General features: G+C 42.6%; 1 protein-coding gene across 1 annotated transcript in view; it reads left to right on the forward strand.

The window, feature by feature from the left end:
* Positions 1-4,360: 4,360 nt before the first annotated feature.
* The window catches only part of OSBPL2 (oxysterol binding protein like 2), a 33,297-nt gene continuing 13,982 nt past the window's right edge, over positions 4,361-23,675 (forward strand). The window contains exons 1-5 of the mRNA XM_054274686.1: positions 4,361-4,435; positions 5,440-5,528; positions 16,406-16,563; positions 22,184-22,331; positions 22,578-22,653. Coding sequence (XP_054130661.1) covers positions 16,527-16,563; positions 22,184-22,331; positions 22,578-22,653 — 261 coding nt within the window. The 5' untranslated portion in view covers positions 4,361-4,435; positions 5,440-5,528; positions 16,406-16,526. The remainder of the gene's footprint in view (positions 4,436-5,439; positions 5,529-16,405; positions 16,564-22,183; positions 22,332-22,577; positions 22,654-23,675) is intronic.

The following is a 23,675-nucleotide window of genomic DNA, read 5'->3' on the forward strand; positions in this document are numbered from 1 at the left end:
GGGAGCTCAGGGAAAGGCTGTGCTACTGAAACAACAGCATTGAAAAATTTAGTGAAAAATGAAGTTAAATTAGCCAACACCAGTCACATCTAACCTGGGCAGTAGGAATCTGGCAAAGGGAATATCTAAAAGGGAAATATCCCTTCCCCTGGTGCCTGTGAGGAGTTTTCCTTCACACCCTCCTTGCTCATTCCTCCTCTGAGTGACATCCTGGTGGCACAGGGAAGTTACCAAGGAAGCACTCAGGTTAAATTTTACTCCCACGTCATTTCTGGCCTTGCATCAATAAGTATAATTAAATTCCATTGACTTGAGTTTCCAGAAAGAAGCCTCACATGAGCTGCTGGATTGATCCTCTGCCACCACAGAGGGAAAAGTGTCCCAAGAGAGCAGGGGTCACTTGCCTCACGTGCAGCTAAACCCACATGCGGGAATTAATTCTAAATAAGATGCTTCTGTGGCCAAATTTGACAAATGAACACCTATTAGTGTATAAAGCATCCCTGCCTGAAGGCAGATCAGCTGGCAGCAGTGGGGCATAGGCATTGGTAAAATCAAATTTCTTCAGATCTGCTCCTGGAGCTCAGGAGCAGCTCACGTGTACCAGCCCTTACTGGGAGGGGGTTCCTAACAGTTCCACAGCATCTCCCTAAGGAGCTTCCAAAATCCTACACAGGTGTGTGAAGGGTTGAAGTTGTGAGTTAAATCTCATCTATCCCATCTTCCCTCCCAAAACACCCATGGACTCCCATCCCAGGGAAGATGATGTGTGAATGTGAGCTACTTTGGCCCAAATATTTTTATCCTGAGAAAATTCTCCTGCTCATCTCTACTCAGCTCCAGGACCAGGATTTTCCAGCACCAGAAGTCACACAGGGAACTGGGAGAATTCAGGGTTCAGCAGACGGGTGCATCACATATCCCAAAACCCTGTGGATATGGGACTTGAGGAAATGTTTTAATGCTGACAGTTGGATTTGTGACCTAAAGGTCCTTTCCAACCTAACAACGCTGTGATTCTGTGCCTGTGTCTGCACTTTGTGAGAAAAGATATTTTTAATAAGCTTTCTGGCTTCCTGCAGAAAGTCCCTCGCACTCTCAGGTTTTTAAGCTTTCACAACTTTGACCACAGAGATTCTCAAAACTTTATTTTACATTGAATGGAAGCGGCTCAGCCCCTGAATTGCCCTCAGCTGAATGGGTGCAGCTCCCAGGGAAATTATCACTGAAGCGGAGGATCCAGCCTGTTGTGCCTTTTCCTTTCCATGCCACCACAAAGAACATGCTTATTCAGCCTTTTAACAGGCTGGCTATTTCTACTTATTCAGCTTTTGCCATGTTCCTCATTATTTACAGATTCCTTTTCCTCTTGAATTGCTTTTCTTCAAGGTACTGGTTAAAATTCATGTGGTTTCAGCATTACCACGTTTTTCATTACAGCCTTATCAGTCTTACCAATGTCTGATTTTTTTTTAATATTTTCTTATATTAAATAAATTTCTGTGACTGTAGCTCTTTCACACTATCTTCCCTTTTTCATTGCCAGCAGCTCAAAACAATCTATTACTGCCAATAGAACTCAAAATTACTGTCTTTTAAAATGAGCTAGACTGCAGGAGGAAATCTTTATTTTTCAGATTATGGAAAATTTATTTGTTTCCCATTTTGCAGAGCTGTGTCAGGCTCACTCCTATGGGGATGCAGGAAGACAGAGACCTTGAAAACCTTTCCATCAACTGCTTTGATAACCTGGGGCTTTTCTGCCCAGAGATATTTTGGGATTCCCGTTCTGCTTTCAATTCACGCTGTCCCTCAATCCAAACAATCTTTCAAGTGTGGACAAGCCCCTCGCTCCTCTAAGGTGGAGCTGTGGGTGCCCAGGAGGGCTGGGGGCATTTCCATGTGGACAGAGCTGTGAGGACTCTGATGGGCAGGAGCAGGGCTGGGAATTCCAGGCTGGAGCAGGGACAGGAGCACCGAGCTGGAGCTGCTGGAGCCCTCACTGAACAAATGGGTTTGGTTTTGAAACTCCCTGGTGAGGAGCCAAGGGCTGAAAGGAGCTTCCCAGAGCTGGACAACTTGCCTGAACATGCTGGGACTGAGTGACTGCCTTGGCTGCTGGATGGTTCGGAGGAGGAGGAGGAGGGAAGAGGCCTTTGTGTCCATGGGTGATGGATGGGCTGTTGACAATCAGCATTTCTGCTGCAACGTGCCACATTTCCTTGAAATATCTCTGCAGCAACATCTCTAGGTTTTTTGGTTTTCCATTCTGCCCTTGTATCACGATTTAGGATTCCCAAATCTGCTGCAGCGACAAGGTTTGCTGGGATCCGTGTTTCTCCACAGGAGGGAAGCACTTGGGATTATTGTAGGTGGAGCTGATGGTTGCATCTATTCCTGAGACAATTGCCCAACACTTTCCCCTCTAAACCCTCTGTTTAATTACTTTAACATTGCAAAACTTTGCCAACAAGGCAAAATTTCCCTGCCACCTCCTTTAGGAGGTAACTGCTCTCCTCCCTCGATGCCAATGCAGAAGGGAGACAAATACAGAGTTAAATCCTTTTCCCTGTCCAGTTTTGGGGTTTTATGGAGTTAGATTGCTAGAGAATAGCCCATGAATATTTAACAAAGGAAGAAATTGTCAATTATCCTCATTTTTGCTAAGCATGGAAATCTAGCTGAAATGCTTACAAACTTGCCTGGAGAAGGATGCCCATGCCTTCAATTAAGAACCAGAAAAAGCTACAAAAATTCAGTATATCTTGGTTATCTAATCAGTGGATTTGTCTTGCTGTGGTCCTTTTGGAGAACTCTTCCAGATCAGCTACTCAGTCATGACAAAGGCCTGCACTGTCAGAAAATAATAATAATAATAATTTAAATTCCTGATTACTTTCTGTTTGTGGGGCTTTGCTTAAAAGCTGCAGCAGAAATATTTCTGTGCTTCATGTTGGGACTCATAAGGTTGAGCAGTCCAAGAGGGTTGGCTGAATTGGAGCTTATGGGGAAAAAATGTATTTCTGGGCAAATCAGGAAAACATTATGAACATATTTGGAGTGATCCAAATTATCCTTTAGTTCCCAAGGTTTGTACTCCCTAAAGATGGGTAAATAAAGGGGTGAAATAACATGTGGGTATGGCAAGACTGGGCTGAGAAGGACCAAGAGACATCCTTGGAGGCAGTTGTGCCCACTCAAAACACTCCTCAGTCCCAGGGTGTGTGAGAAATCCCGCTGGGGATCTCACTGAATGTTTACACCTGTGCCAGAGCAAGGAGCATTATCACAGGTAATTTGTGTCTCCTACATTGTCAGCACGTGGCTGATGGCCAGGAGCTGCCAGCCCGTTTAGGGGTGAGCAACACTCCAGAATCAACAGCAGAAGTATTTGGGGATGGCTGGAGGGAGCTCTGCAGCAAAGGGGCGGTTCAGATTTCCTGATGAATTTTGGTTCAGATGTCCTGATAATTTTTGGTTCAGATTTTGTGATGATTTTTCGTTCAGATTTCCCCCGCTGCCCTTGCAGCCATTCCCTTGTTAGAGAACATCTGTATCCACCTCTGATGAGCGAGCTGCAGAGTTAACCTGCTCATCCCTCTGCTTGCTTTGCACTGAGAGCTGAATCAACGGTAAGGGAAGATAATTTTGAGGATAAGTATTTGTGTCTCATCTCCCTGCTTCACTCCTACTCTTTCATACTCATACATGGCTCCGTGGACCATTTCTCTGGGGTTTTGAGGTGTCATTGAGCTGCTGTGAGAGACAGGACATGGAGGAGGTTGATGGGATGAAGGAATTGACAACCACAAGGATGCTGGTCTGTGATTATAGAACCCCATAAATCTGCTTCATTCCTTGTTAGCCCTTATCTAGTTACAGCATCTACAGGTAAATTTGCAGCTGGCGATCCCTGTCCTGATAAACCATCCAGACACTGAAGAAGGAGGAGGATTTTTAATTCTGTGTTTGAGAATGCCATATTTTCCTACAAGGTTATGGCGAGCCAAACCTGTACTGTGGAATCACCTTCTAGTTAAAATGTCTTACAAATCCCACAGGTAAGAGGAGCGACAAGGTGTTCATTCTTCCCGGGGGGACCCAAAAATCCTCTGGGAACTCGCTCGGGGAGGCGCCCCCGGCCGCGGGGGCTGCCGGTACTGCCTCATCTGCATAGCCACGCCCTCATCTGCATATTCCCTGCGCCATTGGCCAGCGGTCTCCCCAGCGGTGGCGCGGCCCGGGGCGGTCAGGCTCGACGCCTCATTAGCATTCGCCCCGCCTCCCAGCGGAGGGACGGGGAGCTGATTCGTCGTCTTGGCAACGGCGGGGCGCGGCCGCGCTCTGCGATTGGCGAAGGCGCCTGTCAATCCACCGCGGTCAGGGCCGCACTTCCGCCTCGGTGTCCGCGGTGCCGTCGCTGGAGCCGGTGCAGGTAATGCCGCGGGCCGGGCCCGGGGCCGCCGCGCTGCGCTCCGTGTTCCGCTACCCCGGCTTCGCTCCCCTCGCCGGCCCCAGCGCCCCCACAGCCCCCCTCGGGCCCGGCTCGGGGGTCCCGTCCCGTCCTCAGCGGGCCGCGGGCCGCGCTGTCAAGTGCGGCGGGGGCGGGCGGTGGAGCGGCCGCCTCAACGCTTCTCTCCCATCCCGGCGGCCGGGGGGCCTTGATCTGCCGGGGTGTCTCGGGGCGCTGCGGGCCGCAGGCCCCACCTGCAGCGTGGGCAGCGCTGGGCTGAGGTGCTGAGTCCTGCCCGGTGCTGCGAATCCTGCCCGGTGCTGAGCCGTGCCCGTGCAGAGCCGTGCCCGTGCAGAGCCGTGCGCGGTGCTGCGAATCCTGCCCGGTGCTGCGAATCCTGCCCGGTGCTGTGAATGCTGCCCGGTGCTGTGAATGCTGCCCGGTGCTGCGAATCCTGCCCGGTGCTGTGAATGCTGCCCGGTGCTGCGAATCCTGCACGGTGCTGTGGTTTCTCTCGGTGCTGCGAATCCTGCCTGGTCCTGAGCCGTGCCCGGTCCTGAGCCGTGCCCGCTGCCGCGATCCCGTCCCGGCCGAGCCGTGCCCGGTGCTGTGAATCCTGCCCAGTGCAGAGCCATGCCCGGTACCGTGATTTAATCCAGTACCGTGATTCCCCCCGGTACCGTGATTCCCCCCGTGCCCCCATGCCGGGACCGTGCAGAGGCCGCCGTCAGTGCCGCTCTGGTAGCCCCAGCCTTGGGATATTTCTGATTTTCCCGGATTTTTCCGATCGCTTTCGCAGCTGGGTGTTGAGCAAAAGAGGCTCCGGCGCCCCGCTCCCCAGAGGAATGTGCTGGGCTCGCTTTCAGCACAGTGCAGAGCCTCAAGGGGCCTTTTAGGTCACTGCTGAAGCAGTTGGGGTTCATTTGGGGTTGGTTTTTTATTTTTAATTTTGTTTTTCAGTTACCTACTCGATGTTTCTCTTACAGAGAACAAGAAAAGCAAGATGGGAAAGATAGGAGGAAAAAAGGCTTTTTTTTAAATAACATGCCACCAGAACTTCTGCATGGTAATAAAGGTATAAGATGCCATTTGTTTAATTTGGTTATTGATCATGTTTGTGCTCTCTGTATGTTTGAGTTCAGGACTTCTTTTGGAAGCAGTTTGTTACTGTGCAGCACTTGCAGAATTTCAAATGTAGTTTCAAAATCACCTCCTGGCTTTTATGTGTGCAATAACTTTGTGTTTCCCCTCAGAAGTAGCTGCCAAAGCGTGTTGAGTGCAATCAGATACTTCTTCAATTTACTGTGAATTTTCTCAGTATTACATAGCCTTCATTTGAGATTCCAGGAAAGTAAAAAGGAAGCATGGTAGATCTGCAGTGTTGATTTGCACCACTCTTCCCATAGTGTTTCCTTTTCTAAAACTTTACGTGCAAGGGAAAATACATTTGATCATTCCAGCTTAACCTTCCGAAGTTCTATAAATCCACATTCATTTTGCCATCTGGGGGCAACCACATGTGTTATCAGCTTAACAAACTTTACACCAGCGTGCTCAGGGACTTCTGAAACCTCAGGGCAGTTTCTGGAAGCAGTGACTTGGGTCACTTCCAAACATGAGGTGCTGTGCCGTGGGATGGGACCAGGAGAACTGGCTAAACTAGCATGGAAGCAAGAAATTCCAAGTGCTGATTTTCCCCTGAATAACCCCTTGGGTTTTCAGTTACAGTAAACACAGCTTTTTCTTAAAATAGTTGTGAAGCCATGCACATGTTAGACCACATGACAGAGAGCTGAGGGCAGTCGGGGAGAGGACCAGCAGTGATTCTCATTGTTGCTTTCCTGAACCAACAGCACCTCATGACGAACTTGTAACTTGAGGAAGTCCTCAAAAGGAAATGCTGAGATGTCTGCTGTCCAGGAAAAAACATGGCATTTTTCATCCAGAACTGGCTCTTCAGCCATGCCAAAATTATCTGAGAAACAGAAGGCAAAATTTGGAGATAGAAAATGGTGATAAGCCAACAAACCCTACAGGCAGTTAACGACTAGATGGGCTAAAGGTTTCAGTTGATGCAATATTGAAAAGCAGTGTGGTTATTTGTTTGCTGACATTTTGGTAACTGATCACAGAAGATTGTTTCCACCCTTGGATGGTTTTTAAGTCACTTTCAGTACTGTTACTGCTTTCCACGATAGGTACTTGCTGGCAGATCTTATGACTGGAACTGGTATTTCTTTCAGTCTCTCTTCTTGTGCATTCTGCTGTGTGAACTTCACATATGCTGACCTAGAACAAAGGTGGAAAGCTTTGCTTTCTGTTATCTCAGTGTTGGCTGGAAGACGTCCCAATCAGGCTTTTTTTGCTTTGATAAGGCTATATTTTTAAATCACTGTTTGTAGTGCCAGTCAGATGATTTCTTTTTTTTTTTTTTGCTGTTGTTTGAAAGCAAGATTAGCCTGCAACTACGCTGAATTTTTAAGCAGTTAATTTATTACCTTTGATATTTGAAGTAGCTTGTCCTTGAACAAATACAATGTTACATCATGCTGTTCATATCTAGGCCTTCTGTTTATGAGGTGCCATTTTTCTAGTCCTTCACTCAGCATCAGTTTTGTCACCTGTCTCATGGAAATATAAGAAATGTCTGTATTTGACACTGACATGATGTTGTAAAATGCTTAGTGTTTAGTCTCTTCTTTGTGAAGTAACTAAAATGTTTGGTTCTTACAATTCTTGGAAGAAATGCACAAAATGAGGCATGCAAAGAATATGTGTTAAATTAGGAGTGCTCAAGAACTGGAATGTTGTTGCTGAGCTTGCAGATGTGCAGCTGATCATATGGATATCTTCTCCAAGCTGAATAAATTGGAAAGTGGGAGCAAGGAACAAATTGGTCACTGTGTCTGCCACTTTACAGATAGGGGACTTTGATGTTCTTTCTGTTGCAAAAAAAAAAAAATAGAGGTTATGCTTTATGGCAAATCTTTAATGAGTTTTATTATTTTATGGAATAGACCACCACATAACTTGGAATTCAAGAATTCATTATCTCAATCCTTGCATCTTAATAATTACTGTGCAGACAAACGTATGATGATGTAATTATTTACTTTGTATCCTTAAAGGCTTGTAAAAGCAAGTTGCAGGAGAGAGTAACAAGCAATTAGATTGTGTCAAATGTGGCTTACCATAACTTTCAGTTATACTCTTTAAAAATGTGTGCTTGATTCAGTGCACAAAGATAATGTCTTAATTTTCAGGATCAATAAGTTACAAGAATAGACTAAGCTTACTTAAACTTGATTTTTTTTTCTTTCCTTAAATACAGTTACAATTGGAAATTCATTTGCTGGGCTAGACAGATCATTTAGATTAATTCAGTTTATTTTATTATGCACATAATTTAATGAGACAGGTTTGTAGTAGATTGCAGCAGCTCTCCATTCAGAAAATGCAGAGGCTGCAGAGTGTTGTGTTCCTGGCCTTGTTTATCCATCTGCTGGGAGGGAGGGTTCACAAAAGGTGAATTGTCCCTGCAGCTGCAGGAGCAGGGCTGGACTTTTCAGTCTTGGCCCTCTTGGTTTTGCAGTCCCAAACTTGAGCTGTCTGTGCTCTGTTGGACACGTAGTGGCTGTGCTTGGTGTTAGACCAAAGTGCTCTCTGCTGTTCCTGCTCCACTCCAGTTCCTTTGCTGTGCTGGCCAGTTTTGGATGAGATAAAGGCTCTTGGGATGCTCTGAACCTCTGGGGTGTTGTAAAGTTTCTGTGCTTAGGGTATTTGTCAGGAAATGTGTTTTCATGACTGGATAAATAACTTCATTATGTTTTTACTAGCGTTATTTTTACACTTCTGAGTAAATTTATTTTAGAGCTCCCAAAAGAATCTGTTAGTAGATCTCACAGTGTTTTGATTCTAGTGATAGTTACAGGCAGTAGAGTTTGAAGGTGGGTGAAGTGTGAGAATTCTGAGGTGTCTGTGGTTCACATCCCTGTTCAGCTCAGTAAATCACCAACCAGCTCCTCTGCTCCCTACAGCGTGTCAGGGCAGCCAGGTGAGGATCAGAATCCCTTTAGTAGCTCTCAGTGATGAATCTTGTGTGTGTTAAGGCTGTAGAGAAATTCCCTCTCCCTCCTGTACCTCAGGGGCCCTTCAGCAGCCTGTGCTGGCTGAAAGGAATACTTTTCCAGGAGAGCAGAACTGCCCCGTGCATGGATTCTTTCTGGGCTGTGCACTTGAACAAGGAAACTGCTGAGTGGTTGTTGAGTAGTGGAACAGAAATGTTGCCCATCTTCAGAGGTGTAAATAACTTTGTTTACATGCTCTCATTTTGTTTTAAACAAAGTGCTGTACTTGTTACCCAGCTGGGTTAATGTTACTGAGCAGATAGCTGGGTGGGTTCTTTATTAAAACTGGGCCCTAAATGGAGATGTTTGTCCTGTCTTGAGGAGTCAAAGTTAATTTTGTTTAATTTTTAAGCAAAGAGAATGGCAACCTTATACTGGAATCCAGTAGGTATTTACCGTAAATGCAGCTTTAAAGGAAATTCAATCATAGCATAAAATGTGACTTCCTAAAGCTTTTGCAAATTTGTGGTATCACCTTGAAACCCCCTTCAGAAATTGTCTGGTAGCTGTGTGCAGGTGCTCATGCTGTGGAATCTGTGTGTGTGAGGAGTTGGTGGTAGGCATAAAAATATGGTTTCTTCTACTCTAGGGCTTTGCACTGGGTTAGTCACCATCATCCTCCTGCTTTATTTGCAATATAATTGCTGCCATAATTGTCTAAGAGTTTCTGTGAAAATTATTTACAAAGTACCTTGTGCAGAGTGAATGTAAACCTGCATCTGCCTGGAGAGAATGAGTCCACAGAGACAAAGCTGCCTTTGAGGAGGAAGATCTATGAACTTACACATAGAACTATTTTTGCTGTTCTAGGGGTTTTCTCCAGTGATATTTTATGCTGAAACTCTCTTCATGTTCATAAGCTTCAGTGATCAATTTGCAGGGATGGTTGCATTATGATGAGAAATACCCAAGCATCCTTAATTTAATCTTCAAAGAAGTGTTCCTAAATGATTAATTATGTATCCACTGACACTTGTGTGCAAAGCCACTATGCTTGGAGTTATTGATTACTTCCCACCTTCTCTCTTACAAGGAAGATAAAACAGATCCCCAGGAAACAACTAAGAAATAACTAGTTGTACAATACAGTATTGAATGATTTATTTTATAACAGTGTGGCTAGAAATGAGCTGATTTATCACTCCTGATCAAACCTAGCATTATGCATCATAATGCTAGAGGTGTGCAGAACAGAATTCTGTCATTTTTTACAGTCATGGGCCGTGAAATAGTTTCCAGGGGAAGGTCACAGAGTCTGAAAAATGCTGTATCAGATGCTCTCAGGTGGAAAAATGTCTCTGATATTGAAGTAGTGTTAAGAAAGGAGAACATACAGAATTCTGTATGAATTTCAATGAAGTGTTTTGTATCAAAACATATTAATCTGCTGGAATCAAGTTTCTTTGATCTGTTTGTTACACTGAGGGAAGTTCTGCAAGCCAATATCCTTGGCTAAAGAACAGAATTCCTGGCTGAAGTGAAAGTGGGGAATAGCCATTGATTCCATAGGTAATTGAGATTATTCTGGGAGGATTTTTTCTGTCCAGATCCATCTTTACAATTTTTATGCTAAATAAATAATGTTTCTGGTAGCAGCACTGGAGCTTTGGGCTGGGACAGTGATTGGTGTGTGGGACAGTTGCTGTCATTTGTTCTGATGCAGAAACAGGTTTTGTGGCATTTGCTCCTTTGAAAGGCAGACTTGCAGTGTTCCAGTTGTCTCTTAATTCCTGTGAAGCATCACCAAAAATTGGTATTTCTGAGAGAACAGAACGTGATTCTGCCTGTCATAAATGGCTCAGCTCATTTGTTCAAAGCTAACCTTTCAGATGTTCAGTTTGTTGTCATCATTGTTTCAAATGCTGGCACTGAAGTGCCCCCAGGCCATTTAATAACTCCCAACTACATAAAAGCCTGTGGTGGGGACAGCTGCAATCTCCCAAGAAATGGAAAAGTGGCAGTGGCCTGAGTGTTCAGCTGATCCTCCTCACTCAGCCTCTCTGCGCTTTATTTAACAGAGTTGAGAAGGAAGTTGCCCTTGTCTTGCAGAGAACTTTGTCCTGCCAAGACATCTGGCAGATGGTATTGCATTCAAACTTTGGACTAAAACAAATCTCACTTGGTAAAGAAAATCCTCTCCTGGGTTCTGCTGTCTGTGTGGCTGTTCTCTGGCTGAAGAGAATTGAAGTATGTAACAGTTCATCTAAATTGCCAATTAAATTTGCTTCTTAGCTAATTTTTGTGGATGTTTTAGATCCAGTGTTGCTGGTAACCTAATTTCATGAGTCAATTAAGATTCATCTTTGCTGAAGCTTTCATTCAGAGATGAAACACTGCAGTTTGATGTTTTCAGGAGATGTGTATGAATTAAACACACATGAATATTTATCTGTTAGTTCAAGTTATTTATTCCTGTCTCTTGAAGTACTACAGCTATGTTTTATTTCAGCTGGCAACTCAAGAGATGATGGGGTTGGCTCTTATTCCACCAGTCATGTTGTACACTGGGGGATTTTGTTCTTTTTTTTTCCCCATTTCTTATTTTTGCTGTTGTTATGAAGGATGTGGATGTTTGATCTTCTTTTGGCTCTTTGGGAATCTCTTTCTGGACAGAAGGTACATCCTGAACTGAGGATGTCACAGAATCACAGAATTATTTGGGTTGGGAGGGACCTTAAAGCTCATCTCATTCCATCTCCTGCCATGGGCAGGGACACCTTCCACTGTCCCAGGTGCTCCAAGCCCTGTCCAGCCTGGCCTTGGGCACTTCCAGGGATCCAGGGGCAGCCACAGCTTCCCTGTGCCAGGGCCTGCCCACCCTCACATGGAAGAATTTCATTCTAATATAAAATGTAAACCTGCCCTCTGTCGGTTTGAAAATTCACATTCTCCCTTGTCCTTTTCATATCAAAGTAATGAAAGTGTCTTTCATGAGGAAGGTCCCAAATGACTTTTTTTTCCTTCTTCCTTTTTTTTTTAAATTACTTGTGATTTTTCTCTTTTTATGTTAAGAAACTCAAATGATTTTAAAATTTGCTGTGGAAATGCACACCCAACGAAACCTTGTTAGGCATGTGAAAAAGCTGATGAATGTGCTAGCTCATGAATTCTTTGGTGGCACTCTCAATTCCAGGGAATTGAACTCCTATCACCCTACCTGCTTGTGCTGGTGAACCTCTGGGGTTATTTTAATGACTGCTTATTGATTCTCTACTTGCTTTTACTTAAATGCTTCTGGATTTCACAAGTAGATTCAATATCTGTGTAATGAGCAGAACCAAGTGTTTTAATATATCATGTAGAGCTAGAACATGTGATTTCAAAGCAAAAAAAAAAAAAGGATTTTTAATTTAGCAGGGTGATGTCAGCAAAGCTTTCCAGAACTGCTGCATGATGAGAAATTTCAGCTTGAGGTCTGGAGCAAAAAGGCACTGCAGCTGTCCCCAGCCAGCTTCAAACCTGAGCTTGCTGAGCCACATTCCAGCCCTGTGAGCCACTCATTGTAAATGCTGCTCTTTCTATAGAAATGTAAATGTTTCTTTAAGGAGGAGTAACTTTTGCTTATCCAGCTGGGTCTTTGTTGAGGATTAACCTGGAAGAACAAGTTAGGATAGAGGAACTAGTCAGTCGAATTAACTTAGGGTAGTTACAGGTTGAAATACTTACAGGGATACAAATTTTTGGCGTTCTTTAATTGATGTATAAGTTCCTAGGATCCAGGAACATGGTTGAAATAAGTTGGTTGTTTTTGTTACTTTTCTCCTGAAAAATGAAATTTGACAGGGAACAAGCCTACGAAGTGACAAATTTGAGGGATTACTAATTTCCCAAGATAAAGGCAGTGTGTTCCCACACACTGGTTTTGGAAGCAGCCCTGAAGGTGGAATGTGCATCTCCTCTCAGAGAGATGCTCACATGCACCAGTTTATCAAGTGATTTATAAAGTGATTTGCAAAGTCTTGCACTTTTGTTGTCCTGGTTTTAAAAATAAGTTCAAGTGGGAGGAAATGGTTTAAAATAGGAGTTGTGCAGAGTCTGGGACTGGTGTATTTCTGGAAGGGAATTTGTGTGCCTTCTACTGCTGGGGACTGTGACCTTGTAGGGGACACTGTGACCTGCAGAGAGCTTTGCATGCAGAGCGTTATTGGCAGCCACATCAGCTGGGGCTTGTCACTGCCGAGTGACAGGCTCAGCTCTTTGACAGAGCACTTTGTGGGACACTATTCACCACCACTTTGTTCTTCCTTGCTCGTGGGCCCTGCCTGGGACTGTGGCTGGTGGGAATGGTTTGTTACATGCTCTGCATCCAGGCTGTGGAGAAGGGAGTTTGCTCCTGAGCTCCTCCTGGGACCTGGCTGGTGTTTGGGAACTGCCCTTTCTGTTTGTCCCCTCTCCTGTGACAGATCAAGTTCTGGAAGGCAGGAATTCTGAAATTCTGAGTCATCCCTCCCCTGTGCAGAACCTATTTCAAGGTGTGCTGTGGATGTGTTCCTGCAGTTTTTACTTCAGCTGCATACTTTGTTTTGTCCTTTGCATTTGCAAAATCCTCATCTCCTTTAAAAAAGGGGCTGTCCATGGTCATCAGTCAGGAATGTGTGATGAACTGTGAGAATTTAAAAGGGTTTTAATATTATCACAGAGTCATAGGATGGTTTAGGTTGGAAAGGGCCTTAAAGCTCATCTCATTCCATCTCCTGCCATGGAACATAATAAATTAATTCGTACCAATCCGTTAGCCATAAAATATGAGGAAGTAGATAAGCTTTGTTGCTTATCCTGTTAACCATCCTGGTTGTGGCCAGGGGTGTGTTGGCATCATTAAATGAGGATTTTCCAGTTCTCTTAAGGTGCCTGTACTTGCAGCTTTTCCCTGTTATTGATAAGATGGTTTGGTGAGTGCAGGTGGGCTGAGATCCCCTAAAGAAGAGCACATTTTTGGGTATCTGTGTCTCTCAGCTGGGCTGAGGGCTGAGATCCCCTAAAGAAAAGCACATTTTTGGGTATCTGTGTCTCTCAGCTGGGCTGAGGGCAGAGATCCCCTAAAGAAAAGCACATTTTTGGGTGTCTGTCTCTCAGCTGGGCTGAGATCCCCTAAAGAAAAGCACATTTTTGGGTATCTGTGTCTCTCAGCTGGGCTGAGATCCCCTAAAGAAAACCACATTTCTGGGTGTCTCTGTCTTGGGCACCCAGGCCCAGCCCCTTGGCCCTGCCTGGAAGGTGAAGCCCACTGAGATAATTTTAGCCTGTAAAGCAGCAAACCTCAGCTGCTGAAAGTGTTCTCTCAACAAGTGGAATCTGTGTGGAAGCCTGTTTGTTACATTCCTGTTGATTACTGTGTATGCAGGAAAATTTCCAAGCTTTGCGTTCCTTGTGCTCTGTAGCACTGAAAGGTGAGACCATGACAGGATGTTTATCTGTATGGAATATTTTCCAGGAGAGCAGCTGGGCCTGAGCTCCTGAAGGTCTGTCTGACACAGGAGTGGTGCACTCTTCTTTCAATGGCAATTTTGATAAAAGCTGCCCACCACCATTGCTGGTGTGCAGGTGAATTCTTCTGGGAACATCAGGGAATGGAAGAGGAAATACAGATTGCATATACTGAATATGAGGCCACCAGAATGTTTTTGTCTTCTGGTATTTCAGCCTAGTTAAAAGTAACTTTTGCTGTTGCTCTTAGTAAGAGAACAGGATTTAATCCCATTTTTTTGGCTCATGAAAGCTGAATGCTGTTATCACTGTGTGTTCAGCTACATGCAAATTCATGTTAATCTCTGCTGTATAAAAGAGCTGAATGTAAAAGAAGTGATGCAAGTGGGAAGTTATTCCTAGTGTAACTCAGCAAAATACATTATTTTTTTTTCTTTTTTAAAATGTTCCTAACACTTTGGGAAAATTTGTAACTGTAATTATTTAAAGTGATTTCAGTGTATATTTTGTATATAACTTAGAGGTTATGATTGAATTTTCAAAGAGCAGTGAGCTTCAGGTGTGGTGTGAGGTAGATGTCAGGTAGATATCAGCACAAGATAACTTTGCTTTTCATTTGTCTCTGATTCTGGTCACTTCATTTGTACTTGGTAAGTGTTTTTATAAGAAAGCTTTGTTGTCTCTGCAGTGAAACTGCACACTGTGGGATGTAGTTCCACTTCACAAGGCCTTTTGTAATGCAATTATTATTATGCAGGAGAGGGGAGAGGAGAAACTGGCATTCATCTGTATGACGTTATTTAATCTAAGGCTCTTAATGATATGTGACAGTTTTGTAAATCATAATTTTTATTTCCTAATGCCTTCTATACAAGACTAAACAGAAAAAGGGAAAATGCAAGAAAACATGGAGAAAATAATGTAGTTGTAGTCCTGATCATGAGAGGGCTGTGTCTTTACATATATAAGTTTCCTTTTGGAAATATTGGCAGCTGTTTTGCTAGAAGGATGCAATGCTTGCAGACAATTGAAAGCATAAATTTCTTGCATCTTCAAAGACACTTGGAGGGTGAGGACTTGTAAATATGATATTGCTGGTGTAGAGATTGATATAAAATCCTATAGTAGCAAGGAGATGGGAGGTTCCTAAGGGAAAAGTGACAAACTGAAATACCTATCCTTGAAAGACATTAACCACTTCAAGGCAAACATAAATTCATTAACTTAGATGAGTCCCATCATGGGCTGGTTTAGCTCCTCCCTCTGAATGAACAGTTAGAAGAACTGAATGTATGAGACATTCAAACAGCTTTTGTTCTGGGCAGTGAGGGGAAAAAGACTTGAAACACAGTCTGGTTTCTTGCAGAGAAAAAGAAGGAATTGGCTTCAAACATGGTACACTCTTCTCCTAGGAGCAGAGTGCACTTCTGCCTTTGTTTCTCTTAATTGGAATGGAATTGTGCAATTATAATTACTCTGGAGAAAAAACTGTCACAAAAGCAGTGGAATCTTCAGGATCAGAAAAAATTGAGAGTGACAGATTGAGGTTGTTTTGGGGGAGATATTGATAGCATTGCCATACTGTCATTTATTGCTGTTCACTTGGCTCATTGTTGGAACCTGGTGAACGTTTGTAAGCATGAAAACAAAATTTTCTCATTCTTCTCCTTAAACTAAAATTGGATGAGGTAAAAATATTTGCATTACACCATTGTCAACCATCTGGAAAAAATCTAATTTAGTCCATCCATAAAGTAGAGGTGAAATGCTACATAAATCTGTAAGTTATTTGCAGAGTGCGTGGTTCTATTGAGGAAGAGTTTGTTGGTTCTTTACATTCCTTCTGGAGGGAAAAATCTCCAGTTTTCTCTTGGAGAGTGCATAGCAGTAGCCTGGCAAAACCTCTCTCAGGGTCACTATGTATTGATTGCATGATGTACAGTCAGGCCCAGCATTTTCATGCAGTGGTCAGACTTTTGAGGTACCAAGGTTCTTTTTTGTTCCCAGCTTTCTTGGTTAAGGATGCAGTAAGGCTTATCCTCTTGCTAAGGAGAATTTTTGGTTTGCCAGCTGGCTTTTTCTTCTGTCACTTCTCTGCTCCTTCTAGCTGTACTTGCCTGAAATTTAACTTGCTGTAAATAAGATACATTTTGCAGTAATGTATATGAAGTATTTATACAGAGAGAAGTGTGACACAGTAAATCAGCTGTTCTTGTGGCAGGTAATAGTTGTCTTCAAAATTACTGCGGTTATCAAAGAAAGCTGTTTACTTATGAATGCAGAAATCCATCTTTTGCCATGGGAAGAAACAGGAAAATTAGTGTTTGTCAAGTGTGAGCGTTTGTACACAGGAGAAACGTGGAAACTGCTAATTCTGTTTCCCTGTCTTGTCAAATAGATCATCTGAAGCAGCTGGATATTTGCAAAAGAAGACCCTGACAGCACTCAGATACTTTAAATCAAGTTCAAGGATGCATTAGAGAGAGCTGCAGTGGCTGCACCAGATTTCACCCTGAAGGATGAACAGTGAAGAGGAGTTTTATGATGCCGTTACGGGTGAGTGGTGGGCACGGTGCCAGGGGGATAAAACCCCCATAAATTGCATTGTCTGTGTGGCGAGGGGCTGGTAATGTATGGCTGTTAATAATAAATCAAAAGTGAACTTGGGTTGGTAAAACTTGTAGTGCTGTCTTCTGAAAGGTAGAAGAGGAAAATTGTAGCTCGTGTTCAGGCTTGAAAATGAGGGGGGTTTTTGTTAAAGCTTAATGCCAGTTATTATTTCATCACTATAACAGTCTTTTAGTGGCCCGGTCTTGCTTTTATTTTCTGTGAAAATCAACTTAATAGCAGCTTGACTAGTGGGCCCTTTGAAAGGTGAAGTATTTCCCGTGGGTTGTTTTTATTGTTATTGTATTCATTTTTTTATTTTAATGGAAAACTTATCCTAAAGAATTGAAGTAGAAAATGTTTTTCTAGTCAGAAACAATTTGCTGTATGTTTTCAAGATAGGGAGCCAAAAGTCTTTGCAATCCTATTTTCTCTAAAAAAGCAAACATGAATCACTTCACACTTGAGCAGTGTATCAAATAGTACTTTGCTTTCAACTAATGAGAATGAATAGTTATTTATAAGAGATTTAGATGGCTTTAGTAGTGAAATAAAATGCTTGAAGTATTTTAATAAAGAAAAAGGAAATCCTCTTAAAGATTTCAAACAATTTTAAAGATTTCCACTGAAATGTCCCTCAAGAAATCCTGTAGCAGAGGTGAAATGAGAAATACTGAGTGCACAGTAGTTAATATAAAATCACAGGAAGGAAAAGAGAATAATGGTAAGTGTGAAAGCTGCAGGAATGGCAGCAGCATGGTGGATAGAAGTGGGTAAGGTAGACTTAGACATGGTTGGTTGGAAATTCATGTGAGGAATAAACAGAGGGGGCTGGGTGAAGCAGTGTGACTGACAGCAGACTGTACAGGACTTGTCACAACTATGTCACAGAGGAGAGAGGAAATTTGGTTTGCATTCATGCCAGCTGGGAGTGATGGGGACTAGTACTCCAAAATCATCTGTAAAATCAAACCATTGTACCATTTCTGTGTGTCATTAATAATGGTGAGCTCAGGGTTACTGCCATAAATGAGCTAGATTTTTTTCCACTGAAAAAGATGTGAAAAGAAATGTACCTCTAAACATGAGGTCTGTGTTGTTGATGGTGATGCATTCCTTTGTCCCTTGCTGCAGAACTGCACAGCCCTTGGTGTTTGGCTCATCTGTATTTAGACTCTCTGGTTTTGTCCTTTTTCCTCTTCTTCCTCTTTTTCTTCCCACTGGGGTGTTGTGTATCAGTTCTGTGAGCACTCCTTGTTCCATCCTCATCTTATTCCTCCACAGGGTGAATGTGCTGTCAAGAGATAAGTTTATATGTATATATGTGTATATATGTATATATATGTATATGTATATATGTTATATGTGTTTCTTGGAGCCTGGTACTTGGTTTAAGAGGAGTGCTAGGTTTGGAATACTTTGCTTCAGATTTGTTTTCCCTCAGGACTGTCTGTCTTTAAGGACAGGTGCTCAATGCCTTTCTCCAGCTGGGTGCTTTAGAAGATGCTGGCAGTTTGATGAGTTATTTGCACAGACCTAGTGAGGTCAGACCTGGTTCTTTGTGGCTGTGTCTTGTCCAGGTCATTCAGAAATGTGACGCCAAGAACCACTGTGAATGGGCCTCTCTGCATTCATGTTCCCTGGCTGCTGGTGTCTGTGGTAATTCTCTGCTCCTGTTAGCACTGTGGATCTTTCACGTGATGCTTTAGTGAATTTTTTAGGTGTAAATGCGTCCTGTAGTGCCTGTCTGTCTCTTAGTTTTGTAATGGTCTGGACATGGCAGGTGTAGGTGCAATACTCCTAGGAGATCAAGTCCACAATCACAATCCTTTCTGAGCCAAGGTGAGCTTCCAGGTTTCCCAGTGAAAACTTCAGGATCTGAGGTTCCAAATTTTGATTAAAAAAAAAAAATGAAATTCCCTTGGCAGGCTCCTCAGTCTGCTCTTTCCAAGGATGCTCTCCTTGTTTTTAGGTCAGATCAGTGGAAGGGCAGAAGCTGCCTTCAGATGTGCTTAATCTGCTCAAAGTCTAGGGTTGGGATGTGTCTGCCAGGAATGAGCAGATTTTCCAGCTGTGTTTTAGTGTTGAGATGAAAACAGTATATCCACCATACTCTTCTCTTGCTCCTGGTTTCCCCAGAAGGAGCTGCAGTGTGTTCCCAAAGTTCACTGGTTTTAGGAATTGGGTGCTGGGGTTTGTGTCCTGTAGGGAGTAAACCAGGCTTAGAGCATTTAAACTGTGTGGGAGTCACTCCAGAATTCTGCAGCACACTCAGCAGCAGCCCAGGTAGTTTCCTGCCTCCTTTAAGGTATTATGGACTCACTCCTTGAGGAAGTCACAGCTTTTCCATAGTTATTAATTAATGACATCCACTTGTAGAATATGAATGTCTCCTAAGGAGACCCCTGATTTTTATAGTGCTGGATTTAACTCCTTGGCTGAGAAGTTTCCTGTTTCTGACACTGTCCCCATCTCATCCAAAGGACGTGGTCATGGGAGGGCATTGTGTGCTGTGTGCTTGGGAATCATCCTGGCACATGGTTTGTCCCTGACTGGGTGATGATGGCACCTGGGGAGCTGCAGCATGGACTGGGGTGTTGATGAATCAAGGGATGGATGAGTTGGTGACAAAGTTTCATGGGGAGAAGTTTCTTTGCAGTCAGAGGTTATTAGCATTGCTGACAGCTAAATTCACCTGACAGCCTTCCCTGGTGAATGAGTACTCCCCTAGGGAATGTTTCCTGTGATCTCACTTCATTCCAGACATCACAGCTGCCAAGAATCTGCTTTTTCTCAGATTCCAGTGGCCACCTTCTCTGAGGCTGGATCAGGATAAAGGTGGTCAATCCTTAGATTAATTTCAAATTCTTTGAGGTTTTCTGTGAGACAAAGTGCATATAGCTTTGCTCTCTGTCACCTTGGGTGTGTTAATGCCATTACAGACTTTGTAAAGACTGTGTGCCAGCAGGGACCTCTTTTGAGCTGTATCCTTCATTAACATTGTCAGGTATCTTTTTGCCAAAGTGTTTTGTGGAAGTGTTGCCACAAAGCAGGAAAATACCTGGCTGTTTAGCAGGGTAATTTATTTTTGAGAACACAAATAATTTAATTCTGCTTTTTTTAAATATTATCCTGCAGTTCCACAGAAATGTGTTCTGTGCCCATGAGGCCCAGCTGGTTCATCCAGCCAGGTGTATTTGTGAGGGTGTTGTTGCTCTCAGGTGGGGAGGAGGAAGTGAGGTTATCTGCCAAACTGATGTATTTTCCTTCTGTCTGGATCAGACTGAATCAATGCCTGTGTAAGAATTACAGATGTTGTGAAAGGCCAACCTGCCTCCATCAGCTACAGCTTGTGACAATTTGGAAAGTGAAGAATGGTTAATTTCTGGCAAAGAAAAACAATCCCTCTTGCTGTCTGCATTCCAGCATGTTTATCCCCATTCCTTTTTTATATCTGAGGGCTCTCAATACCCAGGTGTTTTGATTCCCTCTCTGCCCTGGCTGACAATAATTATTGCTCAGGGAAGTTGCTGGGTGTCCCAAGGGGAGGTGATGTCCCTGCCCATGACTCAAGCAGGGCTCTGCTGCCTTGGCTCATGGGCAGCACACTCTGAGTGGACTCAGTTCATTTGCAGGATGTGGAAGAGGAAGGCCAAGAGAACTAAAGTTACTGGCAAGTCACTTTTCTTTAAGCTCTTGAAATAGATTTATGTTGGCACCCAACTTAAGTATTTTACTTTGAAAGTTTAAGACTTTTTAAAAGCTTTTATTTCACTCTTAACACATGTAAGTGGGACTTCTGATTAAGCTAATTGTATTTCTGTCTCTGGTTCCCATCCTCCTTTTAAATCTCCATTTTTATCCTCACTCCCAGTGGCTTTTCAGTATGAAAACTGTCCTGTAAGTAACTCTAACCTACTTGGTTTCTCAGCTTCAAAGCTTTATTGGCAGCTGGTGTAAGGCTCTTTTTGGAACTTAGAAAAACTACAACAATCACTTCTGTTTTTCCTCCAGATCTACTTCCTCTGCATAAAACAGTGTCTGGATAGTTCTTAATAGAGCTATAATACCTAGAACTTCATTGAGAAGCATCTTCCTAAGCTTCCTCAATGGGCTTGCAGTGGATAAATCATGTGATGCCAAGGTGGAAAGTGCAGCTGCAAGTCTGTGATTATCTGGCTGTGTACCACAGTGGTTTTGGTTTGGTGTTTTTTTAAAGTAATTAGGTGGAAGTGCAGTCTAATAAAAGCAGACTTACCCTTCTGATGTACTTCCTTTTCTGGAGCAGGGATTTAATTTTTGTTGTTTGCCTCCAAGACACTCATTTAAACTGGCATTTATTTACTTACCAATGACATATTGTTGTCCATAAAAATATATATACTCTAAATTCCTCTTGTGCTTTACAGGAACAGGATAAAACAATTCTGAATCATAGGAAGCAAACACTAATGTGGATAACACAATGAGCATTTGATAGGATTAGCAGGGTTTCAGGTGCAGTATAAAGAGTGAAATTACTGTAATCTTTTTCAGAACTATTCCTCTATAAGCCAGTGGACTATTCCTGTTGTGAAGCTTTACTTTTACATTTAGGTGTGTTAATCTCATTGAAGTGATGCTGTTCCTTGTTGTTGTGTGACCTTGATCAGTTTTTTGGGTGAGGGTATTGTACCAAAAAGCTTTTTTTTCCAACTTATAGTTAAGCTGATAAGTTATTTTGCTGTGTGTACTGTAACAGGTTGCAAAAAATCTAATATATGGTTAAAAATACTATTTTAAAATCTGAAATATTTTGTTGTCAGTTGACTGAAGGTTTTTTTAAGACAGGTGTTTCAGGGCAGTCCTCATTTTAATGACCTGAATCTATATGTGACTGTCATGCTTCCCTTGAGTACCAAGAGTGCCAAGGTGTGGTTATTGCTGTGTAATTACATTCTTGTGACACAAAATGTAGGAGACAGGGCAAGACATGACATCACCCATTGCACCTGCTGTTTACCAAGTAAGATTATATCACTGGGACTTCCTGGTGCAGTTCTGGATGTTATTGCCATGGTCTTGATCCCTGAAAAAAGTGCAGCTTTTTGTTTCTGGAGTGTGTGCCTTGCATGAATTGCTGTAATACAGCAAAAGCAGCCATTGGAGAGGTTAAAAGAAAGTTGAAGTACTGCTTTGTAAAAAAGTTAATGACAGAAGATACAGCATTTAGTCTATTTAAAATGGAAGGAAAAGTACATAACTGCAACAGATTACTGTAATTACAGTGCAGCCGTGGAAAAGAGAAAATGCAGCTAATCTCATTAGGAGCTACTCAAGAACTTTTAAGATTCTAAATTAGTATTATATTCAGCAGTGTGAAAAATGATAATTCTTGATTCTAATGCAATAATTGGCTCTTAATACTCCTGGAAATTAGGTCACTTAATAAGGGTTTTCACTCTGATACTCTTTGAAATAAACTAACCTAGTCTAAGTGTACTTCAGGTGTGACATTGCAAAATGTGAGTGGCACTCTGTGGCATGGTAAGGCTCCTAAGAAAACTGTTGCCTTTTGGTTTTTGTACAGGCTTTGATTCTGACAATTCTTCAGGAGAGTTTTCAGAAGCAAATCATAAATATCCAGAAATGCTTGATCTAGAGCCACACCAAAGCAATAAGACTGAAAAGCATAATGGAGAGACAGAGATTCAAGAAAATGGGATTAAGAGACACAGGTAAATACAGAGAGCTGCAGAGGAGATGGGAGTGGAGCATGGGCTGGCTCACACCTTCTGGGGCATTGCTGTTCTCATGGGAGAGGGTGATTCTCTGGGGTTGGAAAGTCATTTCACATGTCTGCTTCCTCTGCCAAGCCTGGGGTGTTGCTTTGCTTCCTTTAGAAGTACCTTCAATAGAAAAGAAAAGGGCCTTGTTGATTAGTGGGCTGATAATGACAGCTGGATTTTTTTTTCCCATTATAGGACATCATTACCTGCCCCAATGTTTTCTAGAAGTGATTTTAGTGTGTGGAGCATATTAAAAAAATGCATTGGACTGGTAAGTTGGCTTGAATGAAGCATCTGTGTGAGGTCTCCTAATGTCAGCTGATTAATTTTATTGCTTAAACATCAAGACACAAAATAACATATGGTGCATTTTCCTTTTTTACTAGGAAACAACAACTCCCAAAATCTCAACATTTATTTATTAACAGTACTATTTCCATATCTTCTTTAGGTGCTAGAGTATGTGGATTGGCATTTCTGAGACTGTCCTTTAAGAATTAGACTAAAGCCATTAAGATATAATCAAATATATTTGATTGACACAATGCTCTCTTACTTGCTCTTTTTTTTTATTCTTTACTCAGCAAAAGGTGTTTTAGGAGTTTATTTTATGAATTTATGTTATCTAGGAGATACAGTTGTTCTCTCAACACTCCTTTTGGTGGGATGAGTGACCTATCTACTCAAACTTTTGCTTGGACCAAATCAGTTGCAGTTAGTTAAGGTTAACATTTTTCTCCCCTTCCTTGTGCCAAGGTGAGGAAAATGTTGCATTAACTTCATGTGGTAACATTCTGCTTTCTGCTAAATTTTAAGCACTTACATAGATGTTTTAATGCCCATGAGTGCAACTTTAATTAAACAGTCAAATTTGCTTGGGTGTAGTAAAAGACCTGGGGAGTTGGAAATCTCTGTATGAACTTCGTGTCTGTCTTTATCCACACGGGGAACCAGAAATGGTCTGACACAAATAACAGGCTGCTTAAATAAACCACTAAAATCTGTTAGAGCAATTCAAGTGCTATTCTTTATGTAAATGTTCCTTTCAAAAAATAATTTGTGGTTGCTGCAGTGAAATAGATAGATTTTATGCAAATAAGGATGTGAGGTTTTCCAAGGAGCGTGTGGCACTTCAGTATCAGCACGGAGCTGCTTGGCACATTATTGCTGCTACCTAGGGAAATTTAACCTCTTCTGCTTTACACAGAGCACAGCAGAGAAGGTAACATTCTCTGTGAATTTATTAGCTTAGCTGGATCAATGTTTTAAGTTGTTATTTCAGATTGCAAGTGG

The sequence above is a fragment of the Melozone crissalis genome, unplaced genomic scaffold (assembly GCF_028551555.1).
Source record: "Melozone crissalis strain CALT ecotype California unplaced genomic scaffold, PUWL_Pcris_2 ptg000017l_1, whole genome shotgun sequence".
Taxonomy (NCBI): Eukaryota; Metazoa; Chordata; class Aves; order Passeriformes; family Passerellidae; genus Melozone; species Melozone crissalis.